Source organism: Dipodomys merriami, unplaced genomic scaffold, assembly GCF_024711535.1.
Source record: "Dipodomys merriami isolate MVZ:Mamm:240054 unplaced genomic scaffold, mDipMer1.0.p SCAF_31, whole genome shotgun sequence".
NCBI classification, from domain to species: Eukaryota; Metazoa; Chordata; class Mammalia; order Rodentia; family Heteromyidae; genus Dipodomys; species Dipodomys merriami.
In genome coordinates, this window is record NW_027204604.1 from 12,514,993 (window position 1) to 12,534,015 (window position 19,023).

General features: G+C 50.9%; 1 protein-coding gene across 7 annotated transcripts in view; it reads right to left on the minus strand.

Annotated features, from left to right (window-relative positions):
* The window catches only part of Ppfia4 (PTPRF interacting protein alpha 4), a 52,579-nt gene extending 33,675 nt beyond the window's left edge, over nt 1-18,904 (minus strand). For 5 of the 7 annotated variants that reach the window (XM_070041800.1, XM_070041799.1, XM_070041798.1 and 2 more), the window contains exons 1-9: nt 18,318-18,412; nt 6,502-7,138; nt 3,148-3,249; nt 2,566-2,730; nt 2,204-2,278; nt 1,995-2,084; nt 1,399-1,590; nt 990-1,136; nt 583-717 (exon numbers count right to left, since the gene is read on the minus strand). In XM_070041800.1, coding sequence (XP_069897901.1) covers nt 583-717; nt 990-1,136; nt 1,399-1,590; nt 1,995-2,084; nt 2,204-2,278; nt 2,566-2,730; nt 3,148-3,249; nt 6,502-6,735 — 1,140 coding nt within the window. In that variant the 5' untranslated portion in view covers nt 6,736-7,138; nt 18,318-18,412. Of the gene's footprint in view, nt 1-582; nt 718-989; nt 1,137-1,398; nt 1,591-1,994; nt 2,085-2,203; nt 2,279-2,565; nt 2,731-3,147; nt 3,250-6,501; nt 7,139-13,560; nt 13,672-15,350; nt 15,419-18,317; nt 18,413-18,816 lie in introns of those variants that run through there. The other 2 variants (XM_070041797.1, XM_070041796.1) reach the window with 2 other exon arrangements.
* Nucleotides 18,905-19,023: the final 119 nt, after the last annotated feature.

Sequence of the window (19,023 nt, forward strand, 5' to 3'; positions counted from 1 at the left end):
TTGCATTCATTTACCTAGCTCTTCCAGAAGCTTCCTGTTTCAGCCTGCACACCTTTTAGGAAAGAGTATTCTGTAAAGTCATCGCTCTTATCAGGTAAGATTATATTCCTTTTTATATTCATCCTAAAGCTGAAATCTTCAAGCAGCCAGGAGCAATCCCTACATCTACAATGCTTCAAGATGTGCTTGACCTAAATTCTCTCTGCACATTTTCAGGGCCATGCACACTTTGATCCTATCTCCTCTTGGGTTTCCTCTTTCCTGAGATGAAAACCCTAGTCTTTCCATTCCAGCCCCACAGGAAAAGCTTCAACCATAATGTTGTAGGTGATCATGAATATCCTGCATATCAATGTAGATGCATCTCTAAAAGGACTTTTACCCTCTTTTTTACAGAACTGTGGGGTGATGAGGGCGGGATTGCTCTTCCAACAGAAACAAGGTGGTGTCTAGCATCAGGCAGTGTGAAGCAGTTCTCTGGTTCTAGCCTGAAGTGCCTCCCATCTCTCCACACCTTGCCTGGCTCCATAAGAGCTCAGCACACAGGGGACAGGGCAGATCCCAGGCCCCCGACACACTTGCCTTGGTGAGAGCTGCAATTCTCTGGGCCAGCTCAGCCTCCACCTCTGGCAGAGTCTCTGCCTTGCGCATTGTCTGCTGCAGCTTCTGCTCTGCCACCTCCAACAGCTCCTGTAGGTGACGGGCCTTCTCTTCACACTAGCGAGGTGCGGTGAGGAAAAGATTCAAGAGAGTGTACTAGGACCCTAGCCACATGTCATCTCAGCGAAGGGGAGGTAGGTCACAGGTCAGACATAGCAGGGACAATCTTGGTTCTTGACTGTTCAAGATGCCTGAATTTCCCTTTCATGAGGAATCTGCAAGATTCCCTTCCCTGTCCCCCAACCCTGCTGCCGGGCTTCTCTCTGGAGCAGCAGCATCTGAGGAGCCCTAGTGTCAAGTGAAGCACTCACCCCATCAGGAGTAGTTACCTGGCGGTGCAGGGACTCCTTGTTGGCCAGTTCATTCTCCAACTTGTCATTAAGGTCATGGATGGATGTGGCCTCACGCTGAGCAGCCAGATAGCGCTTCTCCAGCGTGGTAATTCGCTCCTCCATGTCTTCCTTCTGGGCCAGAGCCTGGGCAGAAGCAGAGGGGATGAGAGCAAAACCTTTCCCTGTCCTCCTCCTGTCTGTACCTTCCCACCCACATGTGGCTGGTTAAAACCCAGAAAGGGCTTGATATAGGCTCCTCTGCCAGATTCTGGCCTGACCAATCTTCCATCACCCCTGCCCACCCTGGACCTGTAAGTGTTCAAACTTGTACACTCCAGCTGGTGAGTGCCAACACTCATACCCAGCAAGAGGAGGTGACTGACAGCAGGCATGCACCTTCACTCACCTCCCGGAGGTCCCGCTGATGCTTGTTGCTCATCTCCTCTGACTTGATGAGGTCCCGACGGGCTATGCCCAGGTCCTCTTCCAGTTCAGTCACGGCTGCTGTCAGAGTGACCAGTCTCTCCCGAGCCTGGCTCAACTCAAAGTTTTGCTTCTCCAGGAGCTCCTGTAGCTCCTCCACCCGGCCCGTGTCATCCTCCAGAGAAAGCAAGTCCTCTGTCAGTCATGGCACCCAGGGAGTCCCATACCCTGCCTGGCCCCAGGGGAGAGAAGGTCCCAGCTCTGCCCCCACATCAGAGTGCAACTTCTAGTACACTCCTGACAGCTGACGAACATCCTTGCTCTGCCGTGTACCCCCAGAAAAACTGTTTCTACAATTCAAGTAGAAAAGCATATTCCATGCCTAGCACAGAAACAGAAATCCGTATGTTTTGTTGTTGTTTGTAGATTATGGTGTGGGAAGAAGGAAAGAGGAGTGGATACTGCAGAGATCCCCCAATTTAATTCAAGTTATTTCTCTGTGGGACTCTGGTTTGCTCCCACTTCCATTCTTGTCTTGAAGAATAGAGGCCCCTCCTAAATAGCATCCCCCTTACCTACCTTCCATAGGCGTTTTGGTCCCAATTCCACAGTCCCCTCCTCTTCTGCCACTCCATCCCGAACCCCTGCCCCCTGCTGCAGGGCAGACACCTGTAGGGCACAGCATTGAGGGCAATGACTCAGAGAGAACTTCCTATACATTGTGTCAGGTCCAGTCAGCAGGACCTCAGTAGCTGTATGTGCAGACCAAGGGCAGGTCGTCAGCTTACCTGCTGGTGGGCTCCTGCCAGTTGCTCCTCCAAGGTGGTAACTCTTTCCAGCGCTGCCCGGAGCCGCTCTCGCACCTGCCCAAGGAAAGGGGAGATGGAGGAAGAAAAGTGGCTCCGTTGACCTCAGACTAGAGGGCCTGGGCTTGATCTACTACTATCAGGTATGAGGAAAAGTAAAGGGCCTGCCAAGAGGCAAGTCCCAGGAGAGACGCTAACTAGAACTTGAAACTAGGCCAGTGGCAGAACACGGACGGTTCCGAAGCTTGAAGAGTCCTCCCTTATCACTGGATGCAGAGATCTGAGCAGGACAGGAGGCTCAGGAAACCTGGCTGCACTGGGGAGCCTGCAGGGGCAGCTGGTACCTTCTCATCCAGGGCCTTGTGGTGCTCAAACAGCGACTTGAGGGCCTTTAGCACCTCCACCTCACTAGAGACCCCCGAAGGTGACTGGGCCTGGCGCTTCACCACAGTCATCCGCAGTGACCGCTCATGGCGAGATACCAGGCACTCCAGATGTTCCAGAAGCAACTGGCAGGAAGCAGGGGAGGGCAAGAGGGAGGGCAGTGAGCTTGTGTCCCAGGAGGATACTAGCAGGACCCACAAGATCACCCAATAGGCACAAATACAACCATACCACGGCTAAAATATTGGAATTCTCCCATGTTTTTCCTTAATTCAACATCCACCTCCAACACATCTACTCCAGCCTCTCCCCTAGGATCCCCAACCCTTCCATGACCCAGAAGCTTCAGAAAAGCCCAGCACTGGTGGCTAAGTCATATGACAGGATGATGCAAGGCAGGACGAGGTCAGGATGGAGCTGGGGCTGCAGCTGCCTCTGGTCTTGCCTGTTGGTCAAGGTGGACACATGCTCACATGCATGAACACATGCACACATGTACACATCGTGTACACATGTACACAATCACACCCCCCCCCACTTACCCTTGTGTTATTCCGTTCTGCTTTCAGCTCCGAAATCTCTTCCTCCCGCTCTAGAAGCTGTTCCCGACACATGCTCAGCTCCCGGGTTAAGGTAGCAAATTCCTGAAAACCCCCAAGGCCTCAGTACTTGAGGATTAAAGTAGTATCCTGCACACCCAAGTCCATAGTGAGCTACTGTCTCCCATCTTTCACTTCTGCCTGCAACACAGTGGAGCCCAACCAATCCTCCTGTAGCTAGTGTGAGCTTCCCCAACAGTGCCCAGGTCTGAGGCCTCTGTGAAGCTCAAGGGTGTGTTGGGATCCAAGGGAACAGAGCCCCACACAAGAACGAGAAAGTTAAGAGTCTGCTTGGCAGCCACTTCCTCCTTTGGCCACCAATGTGAGCAGATCCCACCCTCCCTCCCGCTCAGCTTTTCCGTTTCTCTAGCCACTCATGGCATCTGCAGAAACTTGTGGAGGATTGTACCATAGCTGGTTTGGTGGAGTGAGAACCACAAAAGCTGACAGACATGGGGGGAGAGCAGCACATTGAGACTCTTCTATCTAGTAACTCCCAGGAAGTTCTCTTCCACACCCTACCCAGAGTATAGCCAACTGCAGGTGGCCAGTGAGACAAGAAGATAGAAGAACCACAGGGGAGAGCAAGGCCACATGCAGCCCTGACCAGTCAACTGCTACATGGCTTCAGCCCTAGCTACCTGGGAGCCCCACTCACCACAGCTACAGCCCAGGGCCTGATGCTAAAATACTTGCCCCAGCTTCACTGAGTATCAGTGACTCAGTATCCCTTTCTGGTGAGCACAATTCTACATTGCCAAAGACCCTTCCTGCTTATCATTTTCCATTAGGACAAGCATCTAGGGTACAGAGCCTGACTCCACAGTTCCAGGCCCATCACAGCCTATCTACTGACCAGAAAGGTTTTCAGGTGATTGGGAAGAGGTTGCTGCCTTGCCCTACACTGCAGCCCCTCCCCGCTTGCACACCAAGAATCCATAACCAAAGGAAGAAGTCCCAAAGCTGTCCCCTCTTAGAACTCCAGCCCAGGCAAAAGAGGCTGGATGAGCTTTAAGAAGGGACAGGGAATGAGAGAAGCTACAGCATGAAGACCTCTGATCCTTTTCCTTGATTGTCCCTTTCCATCAAGGCTGTGGTCAAGGAAGTCAAGATCACCCAGCTCACACATGGAAACTGAGGCCTGGGCTTGGTGCTGCTTCATCCCTCAGCTAACATTCATGCACACACAGAGTCATATTTATGCACACATACACTTTCATACACACATACACACACACACACACACACACACACACACACACACACACATATGCTTATACCCAGAGACAGGACTCGGTGGCCTGTCCCTACCTTACACCATAGACACTGCCACTAAAGGGCCATGATGCTCTCTACACCTCTGGTCTCAAGTTGAGTGGCTACTTGGTCTTGGGCAGCCTGTCTCTCTCCCTTACTCATCTGGTGGACAGCTACCAGAATATTGTCCCAAAAACACATCTACAAAGTTGTGTACTAACTTCTCAGCCTGTACAAACTTCTCAAACTTTTCTTCTGGCTCCTCTCCCATCACCCAAGTCCTAGCTAGTCCAGCTGTGTGTCTGGTGCAGTTTCCAAACACCAGCAAGAGTTCCAAATGCCACACCTTCCTTCTCCCAGTGGACTCTCCCCCTCAACTCCCACAGAGCCCTGCCGAAGTTGGATATAGCCTCTCCAGGACCTTTCCAGAATCCTCAATGGGGTACAAGCCTTCCTCCTTCCCCAGAAAACCATTCAGAGCCATCCACAAGGCATGGAATCAAATCTTAGCTCTTCCTATTAGTCATGTGACCTTGGACAAATTCCTTAGCCTTTCCCAACTAATTTCATTCTCTGATCCAGAAGACAGAGGTAAGCAATTCTCTCTGGGAATTGCTAAATTGGCCTGGTGTACAGAAAACACCACCAGAGGCAGCTATTTTTATCACTGATGCCATACCTAACCACCCTTCTGGGACTCCTTATCTTCCTCTACATTCTCTCCTACTCATTTGGATTCTCCTGTGCCTTCTTTCTGGTCTCTCAGGGCCAACACCAGCTCATTTACTACAGGCTATATTCAGGGTCTCAGACATGATGAGGAAGGAATAGCCCACCTGCCCACACCATCTCTCAACCAGACTCCATATTCTTGTTAATAAAACAGCACATCTGAACTCTGGGAAGAAAACTGACCCACCCTAGCCAGGCCTGGTTCATCTCCCTACATTTGGGGAAAGAGCCTGGCACTGAGGCTTGAGCTATGATTCCTCAGGGCTGCCTCCCCTGGCCAAGAAAGCACCTTTTTAGGCTCAGGGTGGGCTATGTAATACATTCCAAATCTGGTTTCAACACCCATCTCTATCTTAAGAGGAAGTAGAGAATGCAGGATATTCACTCCATCCCTGAGAACCAGAACAGACAGTTGCCAACCCTACTCTCAGGCTTGGTTACCAGGCAGAGTTCACAAGCAGAAGGATAACTGAAGTAGGTTCCTGCTCCCCTTCCTATCCTCAGAGTTCTCGTTTTGCCTGGAATATCTAATGACCAACTAAGTGAGGAGTAGTAAGCAACACTGAGCTCCAGGGCCAACATGGCGAGAAATACAGAGGATGGGGGAAGGGAGCACATCACCTCTGAAGATGCATGCGTGCCCCAGATGCAGCTGCCCCTCTAACTTCCAGGTCACGAGTAACTGATCAATCGCTCCAAGTTTCCATCTCAGCCTTACAAGACAGGATGGCAGTGATGATGAACCAACCTCCGGCTGCAGGGATTAGCTAGCTCAGTCCGCAGGAAGACACAACAAAGGGTGACTGCACTGCAGCACTGGGCTGTGAAGTGGGCTGTCAGAACAGCTGGCTTACAGGCTCTGCCTGTCATTGTCTATGTTTCGTCTCTTGGGTTTTTCATCTCTGCAGTAGGGAGCTGGACTAGGTGATCTTAAGGCTTCTCCCACCTCCACTTGCTGTGATTTCCCTACCTGCCACCTCCCAGAATAGAGCTCGGGTGAGGAGCAAGCAGAGCAAGAGGCTTCCTTCCAGTCTAGGGTGCCACCTACTGGTAAACTGGGCTCAAAGCAGCTGACAACTATGGCTGCCTTAACTTCCGGCATCAAATTCCATTCATTTCTCCTGGTGAGGCCATTCTGGGCAGAAAAGCTTTGAAGTGACAGGAAAAGGGAAGATGACAAGCAAATTCTCCGTGTATTCCATGTTTGATGTGCGAAAAGATGCCAAAGGTTGCGGTCCAATTCTGCTGGAATCAAAGGGACCCAGGGAAGAGAGAGGGGCTGAGAGAGGTGCAGAGCCTAACCCTTACCTGAGGGAGGGCAGAGTTAAGGTGGCGCTGGAGCTGGTCCCGCTCATGCAGGGCATCCTGGAGCCGGCTCTGCGTGGCTGCCAAGGTTTCCTGACTCTCTCGAAGGGATTCCAGCAACTTCTCCCGCTCATCCAGCATGTTCACCATCAGCTGCTCAAAGTTGGCGTCAGCATCGGCGCCATGGGGGGGCCCCAAAGGGTCCCCCTCATTGATTGTGGGCATCACCTCACACATGGTAGGGGTGGACAGGACCTTCTCCACGTCAGGGGATGGGGAGGGACTCACAGGGTTGGTACCCGCAGGAGGACCCAGAAGGGCACAGGTCTCGGAGTGGGCAGTGCCAGGCAAGAAGACAGGTGGGCAGGGGTTTCTGCCATGGCATCAGTTGCTCTTGCTCTGAAAGGAGTCTGGGGTCTGCAGTGCCCCTGTGGAATGGAGCCAGAAGGCCCGGCTTGACCTCTTAGGGCTGGGGCGTAGTGCCCTGTGTCCCCAGACAAGCAGGCAGCATCCAAGTGTGGCCATGACAGGCAGGAAGAGCAGGGCTGAGAGGCGGCCTTTGTCTTAGACTGAGCACCGGAGCCTGGCAGAGTCCCAGCTGGGTCTAGCGACACCCATGGTTTCTGGAAGGCTGTGTGGTCTGCGGGAGAAGAGAGCTCTGTGAGGACCTGCTAAAGGAAGGGGAGAAGGGCATCCAGGGGACGGGGGCAGGCCTGGAACCAAGGGGAAAGAAGGGAGGAGCTGTTGGCACAAGCCCCTTCTCCAGGCTTACTCACTCCAGTGGCACCTCCTTACTTCCCCCAAGGAATGCACATGCCTGCTGCCCAGCCTCTGCTGCCTGCAGCCCCTGCCCCACCCCCTGCAGCTGTCAGCAGTGCAGCCGCAGAGGTTTCCCACCCACGTGGCTCACTGGCCAAATATAGAAATGATTCAGTCAGTGGTAGGGGAGCAGCCAGCAGGCTGCCCAGAGCCCTCCTGAGACCTAAGGGTGGCAGGAGAGGAAGTGGGTCTCTGCCCTGCAGCCCCTTCAGAGTTCTTCCATATACTTGGGCCAACACAAGTGTGGATGGCGTTAAAGGGTTTCGAGGGTGGGGATCCCACAGAGACTGGACTTCTGGGGTCATAGGAAAGAGGCATGGTGGGGCTTGCCATCACTCAGAGGACACATGGCTGAGGCCTTGGAGAGGCACAGGTTAGGCACAGGGATAGGCCAAGAGTCCTGACCTACTACAATGTCCATAATTCAAGGGGGCAGCTCTGGCTCATGTCATTCCCTCCTTCTGAAACCTGCCAAGGGTGGCACACAAGCCTGGCAGACAGCAGTCTTTGACTCTAGATTTATAGCTACCACCTCTGTGTTGGATCAGTGACTAAATGACTGAAATGAACCCCGGGTCCACGTGGGGATGGAGGATGGCTACTCCAAGTAGGCCTTTAGCCACCTCCTCCAGGCTGGGAGGCTATTCATTTGTTATCACTGCTGGCACCACCAGGAGTCAACAGCTAGGGATGTCAATATGAGTAACATGGCTCCAGTGATTCTCAGAGCCTGACACTGCGCAGCCCAGTAGTCAGGGCAAAGAAAGACAAAATGTGGAAGCATAATATAGCTGGTAGCTTCTCTGCCAACCATGGCTGCCAGCCTCTTGCCCACAAAAGGGTCAGTACCTTCATCAGCTCTCAATGTCTTCCCATTGGACAAGAGTGCTAAAGGGACATGGCGTCCCAGCCCAGTGCTGAGTACACTGAAGACCTCCATAAATGGTGCTCTCCTTCCTCCCCACCCTTCAAGAACCAGACACCAAAACTGGACACAAGCTTCCCACCATGGAGGGTAGGGTCCCCAGAGGGCCCCAAGGCAGCACATAGAACTCTGGCCTGGCAGCCCACACTTCCCTCCCCAACCCATAGAGCAGTAGGGAGGGGAGGAGGAGGGTCACAGCCCCCTCTCCCCATCTCCCTCTTGCAGTTCCTCTGATCTCCTACTCACTGTGTCCAGGCCCTTCACTGAGTGCTCTACACTGCAAGGCTGAATGCTTGGGGTCCCTGTACCCCTGCCATAAACAGTCCAGGAGGAATCAGAGGAACGAAAGAAGGAAACAAGGGAGGGAGGGCTGGAAGGAGGAGCAGGAAAAACAGTGAGCTCAGGACCTCAGGTGCCCCGGGGATGGCCAGAGCCCTGAAGATCCCCAGTGCCATCATAGGAAGAAACCCAGAGCTGGGCCTTAGATTGGGGCTACACTTCCACCAGAGACCATCTGGCTGACAACCTCTAAGGTTGAACTACAGCTCTTAAAGGGATGAGACCATGGGTGAGCAGAGCTCTGCGGAGTAGAAGGCGCCCTGTAGTGACAGGAGGACAGAGAAGTGAGTGTTGGATAAAGGCAGGCCTGTGGGTGGATCTGTTTTTAGTTTTTGCTTTTTGTGTTGTTGTTGTTTGGGGGGGAGGGGTGGCTTGTATGTTTGAGACAAGTTCTGGATAGGTAGAGGTCAGATTGATCTTGAACTTGTAGTCCCCCTGAATGCTGGGATGACCGGTGTGTGCCACCACACCCAGCATGGATGGAGGGTTTATTGTTGTTGTTGCTGCTGCTGCTGCTGCTGCTGTTTTGTGCCAGTACTGGGGCTTTAGGCACTGTCATTTAGTTTTTCACTCAAGGATGGTGTTCTACCACTTGAGCCACAGCTCTACTTCCAGTTCTTTGGTGGTTAATTGGTGACAAAAGAGTCTCACAGCCTTTACTGCCAGGCTGGCTTTGAACTGTGATTCACAGATCTCACAGCCTGCTGAGTAGCTAGGACTATAATCGTGAGCCACTGGCACCTGGCTATCAAATAGAGTTTTAAAAGCTTACAGGAGAGGTGCTGGAAAACTCAGAAGAGGTTGGGGATTTAGCTCAGTGACGAGCACTTGCCTACCAAGTACAAGGCCCTGAGTTCAGTCCTCAACTCTGGAAGACAAAGAATTCAGGAAGAGAGAGCAGACTGTTCTATTTGGTCCAGCTTGGCCTTTGGCAACCGAGGAGCTGTTCTTCCCTGGCCTCCTACAAACCAGGTGCTAGAGAGCCTCTAGAGACACATAGAATGTGTGGGAATGTGTGAGCCTCAAGTATACACCCCAGAGATAGCTATAAGACCCAATGTACACACACACACACACACACACACACACACACACACACACACACACACGCACACACACTGCACAAGCCAGGGAGCAGAAGGAAACTCTAGCGCAGCCACATGGGACACCTGGCTTCTTCTGACTCCAGGTCCATCTTTAAATAGAACAATTATCATCTCTGCCTAACAGAGGCCTCTCAACTCCTGCACAATTGTAAGTAACACTTACAGGTCCTGATTCAGAGGTGAAAGCTGCCAGCCCCGAAAGCAAGCATCTTCCAGGGGCTTTGCCTGGAATGTAGGCAGGCTGCAAAAGAAGACTCAAGGGTGAGTGGGTGTGAGGAGGCAGGGCAGGGAAAAGCAGGCCTCTGGCTTTACAAACATGGAGACAAACTTTGAAGCAACTTGGCTTTCCCATCTTTTCCTAACCGACAGGAGGACTGGGCACCTGGGTCTGACACTGCCCAGCCACACACATATTCTTGGCTCCCTACTGGACTACCAGATGGCAGGCCTCAACCACCAAGCTAGCTCAGCAAGGGTGAGACTGTGGCCTTACTGTGCAGGCTGGGGCCTGTGCTCAACTGTGGTGGGGTACGGCTGGGCCGAAGGAGCCTCAGCGTGGAAGTCCCTTCAGAGCTAAGAGGAGGGGAGCTAGAGGGAGGGTGGGAGCCTGAGGCCATGGGGAGGGAGTGGTGATCCAAGAAATAATAATGATTTGTGGTAGCTGCTATGATTTATCAATATTTACCATGTGCCAAATATTAACTGATTTTACTCCTCACAATTCCTGATGAGGAAGATATAATCCTTCTCCCCATTTCACACATGTCAGAACTGGGAGTCAAAGTCATGTGAGCAAATTTCACAGCTGATAAAAGGAAGAACTGAGCTGGCACCAGTGGCTCATACCTATAATGCTAGCTACTCAGGAGGCTCAGATCTGAGGATCATGGTTCAAAGCCAGCCCGGGCAGGAAAGTCCATGAGACTCTTATCTCCAAGTAACCACCAGAAAACTGTTAGTGGTTCTGTGGCTCAAGTGGTAGAGCGCTCACCTTGAGCTGAAGAGCTCAGGGATAGTGCCCAGGCTCAGAGTTCAAGCCCCACAACTAACAAAAAAAAAAAAAAAAAAAGGAAGTACTGAAGGTTCCATTTGTCTGACTGACTCCAAAGAGGGGGAGGGATGGAGGACAAGAGAATGAAATGCAACCTGTAGGCATGTCGTCACCCCCAAGGAACCAAAGCACCAGGGCCTGACCCTCCCCACCTTCATCAGGAAGATAGTGGCCTGACGACTGCTAGCCTCCACTCCCTGCTGCCCTTCCACCTTGAGCCATGGAGAAGACATACCAATTACAAGGGCCATTTTCCCAAAAGCAATGACCTGCAGCCAAGGCACCAATCACCCACCAAGAGCTCTCTCTTCACCCTGGGTGGCTCCATACCCAGCTATAAGCTACTGCTCCCCTCCTGGCTATGGATTTCCATAGGCTGCCCACCTGTCCTTCCCTCTCATCCAGAAGCTTCTGTTCCTCTCCTGTCCAGCTCACCACTGCAAGAATCCAACACCTTCTGCATTTCACTGGGCCTGCCTCTTAGATTCCCTTCTCCATCTTCTAAATTCATCTCAAATACCACCTCCTCCTCTCTGATTCCTTCCAATGCATAGCATTTGGGCTTCACTGACCCAAGACAGCTCTCTATTCCGTGTCTTTCCACCACATGATCATATCTAAAGACCCTCAGGTAAGAACTATATCCTACTTAGCTTTGGAAGTTCCAGCAAAGAGTCCACACATCTGTGTGACCCACTGCTATCTGGGAAGTCCTTTTTCAACTGACATCAAAGAAAAACTCCAAGGTAGGAAAACCTGGCTCAAGGCCTATGAATAGGGCATTTAACTGCCCCTCTGGAAACTACAGCTTTTTTTTTTGTCAGTTGTGGGGCTTGAATTTAGGGCCTGAGCTTTTTCACTCAAGGCTAACACCCTACCATTGTGAGCCACAACACCATTCTGGTTTTCTGATGTAAGACTCTCACAGACATTTCTGCCTGGGCTGGTTTCAAACCACAATCCTCAGATCTCAGCCTCCTGACTAGCTAGGATTACAGGAGTGAGCCACCAGCACCAGGCAACTACACCTTCTTAAAAGCCAGCTGGGCCTACTCCTATCTTGAAAGATACAATCTGGAGCAGGCTTACTGACTGGACACAGTCTCCTTCCTGGCTATATGTGTGACCCTGAGAAGGTACTTATCTTCTCTGAACCTCAGTCCCCCTTTGAGAAATATGGGTGACAGCAGTGCCTACCTTCTCCAATACATTGACAGGAAGACTGCTAGTTCCCTTTCCCTAGCAAACATTCTGTTAATTAACTCTTAGCAGCCAAAGCTCCCAGAGCCCTCAAGACGAAGCCCTCTCATTTTCCATGTGGATAGAGAAAGCTATTTCCAAAGAATAAAGTTTTAGAGTAGCTAGTGACTCCTTCACAAACAATCAGTTCTCTGGGCCTTCCCAATCCACGGACACAGGAGGAGATACATGCTTACTGAACAGGCAGGCTTCCCCCAGGGGCTATCTGTGAACCAGTCTCTCCAGATTCTCCTCAGGAGTTAGACACCAGACATCTCTTTCCAAGGCAGGACTTATCACCCATCAGGCAAGCACATAGCATACTGCCCAAATCGTGACACTGGTGAAAGGTGGAACCAGAAAGTCTGGTTCCAATAATCCTATAATCCCAGCTACTTGGGAGGCTGAGATTAAGAGAATCAAGGTATAAGTACAGCCTGGGCAAAAAGCAAGACCATATTCAGAAAATAACAAAGCAAAAAGTGCTGGAAATATGGCTTGAGTAGTACAGCATCTACCCAGCAAACACAAAGTCCTTACTTCAAAACTCCAGTATCAGCCAGGCACCCGTGGCTCATGCCTGTAATCCTAGCTACTCAGGAGGCTGGGATCTGAGGATCGAAGCTCAAAGCTAGCCCAGGCAGGAAAGTCCCTGAGACTCTTATCTCCAATTAACCACCAGAAAACTGGAAGTGGAGCTGTGGCTCAAAGCAGTAGAGCACTATGAGCAGAAAAAGCTCAGGGGCAGTGCCCAGGCCCAGAGTTCATGCCCTATGACCGACAAAAAAAAAAAAAAAAAAAAAAAAAAGAGCTCCAGTATCACACACGTGCACCTACACAAAGTAGAAGGAAGTATCACAAATAATCACAGGAGAACCCAAGTCTAAGTCTGTCCTAAACACACCCAACAGTACAGCTAACCTCACTGTCATCACCCCAAGAGGACTAATGACAAAGACAAATGGAAGAAAGGAGGACTACATGCTTCTGTAACCCTCCAGAATCGTTTCTCCTCTATAACACCTGAATTTCAGCCGTCACCAACCCTTTCTACCTTCAGACAGCCATGAAAACTGGACTTCGTACAAAGGGCTTTTAGAAGCAGCCTGGGGTGGAAAAAAAAAAGTGAAGCAGTACTACAGATGCAAAGAACTCTGAGCTCACCTTTCCTACTGCAGTCCCATCATCTCTAAATCAGGCAGTTTATAAGCACCTGACTGAGATTCCCTTGTGTTCTAGGGCTCCAATACTAAAGAGGTTTAAAAAAGCCCTAAAGTATTGTCAGATGTGTATTGTGTGTGTGTGTGTTTGGGCAGTACTAAAGTTTGGACTCAGGGTTTTGCTCTTGCTAGGCAGGTGCTCTGACACTTGAATTGCTCTACCAGCCTTTACACTGATTGTTTTCAACTTAGGACTTTGCCTAAATTGAACGTGCCAACCTGGATTATGATCCTCCTATTTGTGCTTTCCTTTATCAATAAGATAGCAGTCATGAATCACCACACCACGACATTGGTCAAGGTACAGTCTCAAAACTTTTTTTTAATCTAGATTAACTAGAACTATGATTCTCCAATCCTTACCTCATAAATTGCTAGAATTGCAGGCTTGAGGTACTGTGCCCATATACTATTTTTTGGTTTGAGGCAGGAAAATCATCAGTTCAAGGCCAGCATGGGTTACAGAGTGATACCCTGTTGAAAAATAAATTAAATTATTTTTTTAATATTCTAAAAAGCTAAGGCCGGGGCTGGGAAGGTGGCTCAGTGGTAGAGTGCTTGCCTTGCATGCATAGGACCTAGGTTCGACTCCTCAGCACCACATAAGCAGAAGATGCTGGAAGTGGTGCTGTGGCTCGAGGTAGAGCTCTAGCCTGAGCTGAAGAGCTGAGGGACAGTGCCCAGGCCCAGAGTTCAAGTCCCATGACCAACAAAATATAAGAATAAGAATAAATAAAATAAATAAAAATAAAAAGCTAGGCCATAGTTTAAGTGGTGGAGAACCTGCTTAGAAAATATAAGTACCTGCTGGGCACCAGTAGTTCGCACCTGTGATCCTAGCTACTTGGGAGACTGAGAGCTAAGGCTCGCATGTTAAAAGCCAGCATAGGCAGCAAGACTCTTATCTCAATTAATCACCAAAAAGCCAAAAGTGGAGGTGTGGCTCAAGGGTAAAGAGATAGCCTTACGCAAAAGCTCAAGGACAGCACTTAGGCTCTGAGTTCGAGCCCCAGGACACACACACACACACACACACACACACTATTGTCTACAGAAAAACTTCTTTTTCTGATAAAATAGAGTCCTTTCAGAGAGCTAGAACATCAAATACAACATAGCAATAAGCCTGGAAAAGCTGCAGAGGTAACTCTGGGACCCACCAATCATTGTCCACATTCCAGGAGACTCAGAGATTGTGTACTCAGCCAAAGCAAGAGTAATCACTGAACACAGGTACATTTTTTGCTGAACTTACATTGAATACAGTAACCCTAGCCATTTCCTCTCATCTATCTAAACCATTATTTAACACAATTGTTCTAAAATATGTTTGCAGGGGCTGGGAAGGTGGCTCAGTGGTAGAGCACTTGCCTTGCATGCCTGAGGCCCTGGTTTCGATTCCTCAGCACCACATAAGCAAAAAGAAGAAAAGCTGGAAGTGGCGCTGTGGCTCAAGTGGTAGAGCGCTAGCCTTGAGCACAAAGAGGCTCAGGGACAGTACTCAGGCCCCAAGTTCAAGCCCCACAACCAACACAAAAAAGAAAAAGAAAAGAAAGAAATCACTACATTAGGTTAAGAAAACACACTGACTAAAGTGCTGACAGGTGCCAGGGAGAGAAGTCCAGAGTATATTCTATCCTGAGAAATAAAGACATGGAGAGAAAAAGAGAGAGAATTTATAAAGAAAGAGAATATGAGGGAGGTCTTGTATGTCAGTGTGTGGTCATGAGAATACATGGTGTACACATGTGAATGTGAAAGATGGAGAGAGAATGCGTGCTCTTCAGAACATAGCAGAAATATGAAAGCTTTTGCGTATATGCGTGTGCGATCATGAGACTGTGTTGCTAGTCATATGTGTGTGTGAGAGAGAGAAAGAGAGAAAGAAGGGATAGGGATAAGTAAAATGTATGCCCATTCTCATGAAAGGCCAAGGCCAAGCCCTGGGCCTGTCACTCCCCAGGCCCTCCACCCTCAGCAGCACTCCTCTGAGCCTAACTCAGGACAGCTCTCTTCTGAAGCAGATATCAAGGGTTCTTCCATCCAACAGCTATTCCTCTCCAAGCCCCCTAACTGGGACACAGATTCCCCTACCCTGTGTGTGGGGCTCCTACTACAATATCCCTGATGGTTCAGTGTTCACTCAATCATACCTCAGGAACTGCTACTATATGAGGAGGGAGTTATTCTTCAGCGCTCCAAGGAAGTAATTCTTCAAGTGAATGGAAATCTATTTCTCCTGTGAAATGACAGTCATCTAGCTGGGGAAAATAGCCACAAAAGCACATCAGCTATTCACTTTACTTATGACTCAACTCACTAGCTGGGCAACATAAGGTCTCTACATGCAAATCAGCTAGTGCATACAACACTTACCTTATAAAATTGTTTTAGGTATATCTATATTTTCAATTGTCATACAATAATATATACATTATATATTGTTTGTCATTAACAAAAAAAATCTATATATTTACAATGTTGCTCAGGGTTTCAAAACTATACCCCTGTACTGTGCTTTAGAAGAGATTTAGGGACTTTCATTTTATCAATTCCATTGTAACAGCATTGTACTAGGACCCCAGAGGCATCACGGTTCCAAATTAAATACTTCTAGCTGCAAGGAGGCCTTGCTTCAGACAACCCATGACCAGAAGACAGACCTCTTCAATTCAATCCAATAATCACTCACTCGGTGATTTTCATGAATTCAATACTGTTAGGAACACTAAAGACATGTACGATATACCCCCACCTTCAGGAAGTTCACAGACTCCTTGGGAGAACACAGACATACATGTAACTGTTAGAGAGCACTATAGTTACAGAATGTGGCCAAATATTCAGTCTCTGGCCTAGCCTGAGGTCAGAGCTAAGTGGAGTAAGACCAATTGAATAAGCTGGTGGCAGTTTCTCTTCCAGCTCTCTCAGAAGGAAGACATCCCAAGCCAAGGCCTCTCAGTACCCAGATGAAAGCCTAGCAGCTTCCCTGTGCTAGAGCTGACTTCTAGGGAAAGAGAAGACCTGAAGGAGGGCCCGAGGCTGTAGCCCCCAAGCCTCTCTGTGGGGAGCACAATGAGCTGGGCAGCAATCACGCTTGTGTGGTAAGGCCCATGGCCAGCAGAGGACGCCTCAAGGGAGGCCTGGCCCTAAGTCTCATACCCTCTTTGCTTAGCACTCCTTGCCCACTGCTTTCCCTCTCCCTAGCCTGTCGTCCCCCCCCCCCCCGGCCAATAACCATCCTCTATTCCCTTAGGCCTCTCCCAGTTCAGCAAATGGTCAGCATCACCCAGAAGCAGTTCCTCCATGGTGTGGAGTCCACAGAGGGACCACAGTCCTTAGCATAAGATCCTCAATGTAGCCACGGCCACTCTGAGCATTCTACTCCACTGGCCACCTGAAGTGCCATGCTCCTGTAAGCCAGCGCTGTATGCCCTCTAGAGCTAATTATAGGTCAGTGAGCTAGCAGGCCAGCAGGGGAGGGGGGGACAGATGGTGACTTCATGTGGCTGCAGTACACTCTTGGCCCTCCCTCTCATCCCAGTTCCCTCCCCTCCAATTCCACCAATTCTCTACTTGGGGCCCAAACTCCGAGTCAGTGGTCACTCCCTCAGTCTTCCCTTCTCACTACTCCTCCCCAGCACACACACACACACACACACACACACACACACACACACACACACAATTCTACATATCACTCAGTCCACACATTGCATCTCATTTACACAACAACTCCTGTGCCAATTCAACACAACAGAACCTAAGGTCTAGGGGTAGGGTATCTCTACCATAGCAAGGCCTCCACTGGTTCCCCTATATATTAACACCACCCCAACACCTGACCCCCCCCCAAGCCTTTACCCCTCTCCTCATTGCCACCCTAGCCCAACTACTCATCCTCACCCCAGATGTAGCTCTGCTATTCTCAGAGGCTAGAAAGACCCCCACAGCAATCTCTAGTAACTTTTTCTAGTTCTAAGCTTTTAGTAATCAACTCAGAGAGGGGACCCAGAAGCCAGCCTGCCTGCCCCACCCCTCCATCCCTCCTTTACAATGCAGCTGCCAGACCTCAAAGAGTGTGACATCATGACATGCTCAGCAGCACACAACCAAACACCCCCAGATGAAATTCCCTCTTCCCCATCCCTCACGCTCTCCCATCTTTCAGATGGTATCTCCCACTATGCAGTGTCTATCATATTCCTGGTCCCCAGAAACCACTGTGCCACCCATCACCTCATTACTTTGAGATACCATTTACGCCAGTACAAAATCTGAGGAAATAACTAAGGGCAATGATACAAGCTGTCTGTTTTGCTAAGGCGGCCTCTCTGGGAGTACCCAACCAGTTAATAATGGTAGAGATTGTATTGGTTGCAATCCATTTGGGCTCGGTCTTTCTCTTGCTAAACCAATTGCAATGTACCTAAACTGTGTGTAGAAGAGGGGAGTGATAACATGCTCTGAGCTTACTCAGAGGGTACCTGTAGGCAGCCTTTAGAAGACCAAGCCCCTGGCATGGTGTCTGGTATACAGCAGGTGGCCAATAAATGTTCATTGGTTATTGAACAAAGTACTCAGTACAATTCCATCACCTCAAAAAAGACTGCAGGAAGTCCCTGAAACCTGCCTGCTGGAGGTGTGCCCTTAAGCTCACACCAGGAAGGGCTTCACCGTGCTAAGCAGAGCCTGCTCCTTAACCCCTTGCTCTCCCTGGAAGAACTAAATAACAACCTCAACTCCTCTACCCCTCTAATGAATATTACTAGCAAATCTCTACTCAAAGGTGACATTAGCACCTACTAGCACTGTCCTGGATCCATCCTCCTTCTGAAAGAAAATCGCCCACACCAGTTTCCAAGCTCTCTAGCCCAATCTCACCCTTCCACCCACCATCAAAACCTCCACATCCGCACTGTTAACCCACCCCCACCCCCCACGCCCCGCTGCATGGACAAAAGTCAGCTCCCCACTCCCACCTCCAGTTCAGGAATCTCCATCCCAACTGTCTTCCTGATGCGCCCACCCCCGTCCCCACCCCCACCAGGCCTCGGGTCGGCCGCTCCTTCCACCTCACCGCCCTGGCACTGCGGAGATGGAGGCATCCGTGGCACAACCTGAGTCTGGCAGCTCCGGGAATGAAGAACTGGCGACTGGAACGCGGGGCGTAACGATGTGCACAGGAGGGTTTAAGACCCCCCCCCTCCCCACGCCCCGGGAACACGAACACCTCCTCAGCCCCTCAGAAGCGCTTTGCCCCAAGGAGCAGAGTTGGCTCACGAGACGCTTTTTCCTGACTCTCCTGGAGGGGAAATTGGGGCGCAACGCATTCAGTTTCTACCCGGGAGACTAGCCCACTCGGCCCCCTCCCACTGAGCCCACGAAGCCCAGGGCGAACTCCACGCCCTCGCTGCCAGCCGGGCCCCGGCCGGCCCCCGTTCTCATCCCCAAGGGCACAGGGCACCGCCAAGGCTGGCAGGGGCGGCGGAGGAGGCAGCATCGACGCAGGGCGGAGACACGGCAGAGTAAAAGGACGCACTAGCCAGACCCCTCCCCAAACTGCGGAGGGGCGCTGGGGCCGGGAAAGACGCCCCCCGCCCGGCTCTGGGCGCTCACCTGCCTACAGCCGCCAAGGCCCCGTAGCGGGCAGCCGCGCTCGCTCGCTTGGAGACCGCAGGGAGCCGCCCCCGGCCCGGGCAGCGCAAGTCGGGGAGCCCCGCGCGCCTGCCCTGGGAGCTGCAGCCTCCGCCGCCGCCTCGGCACCCGGCCTCCAGGCCCGCCCCCTCCCTCCAGGCCACACCTCCGGGGGCGGGGCCGGCCATC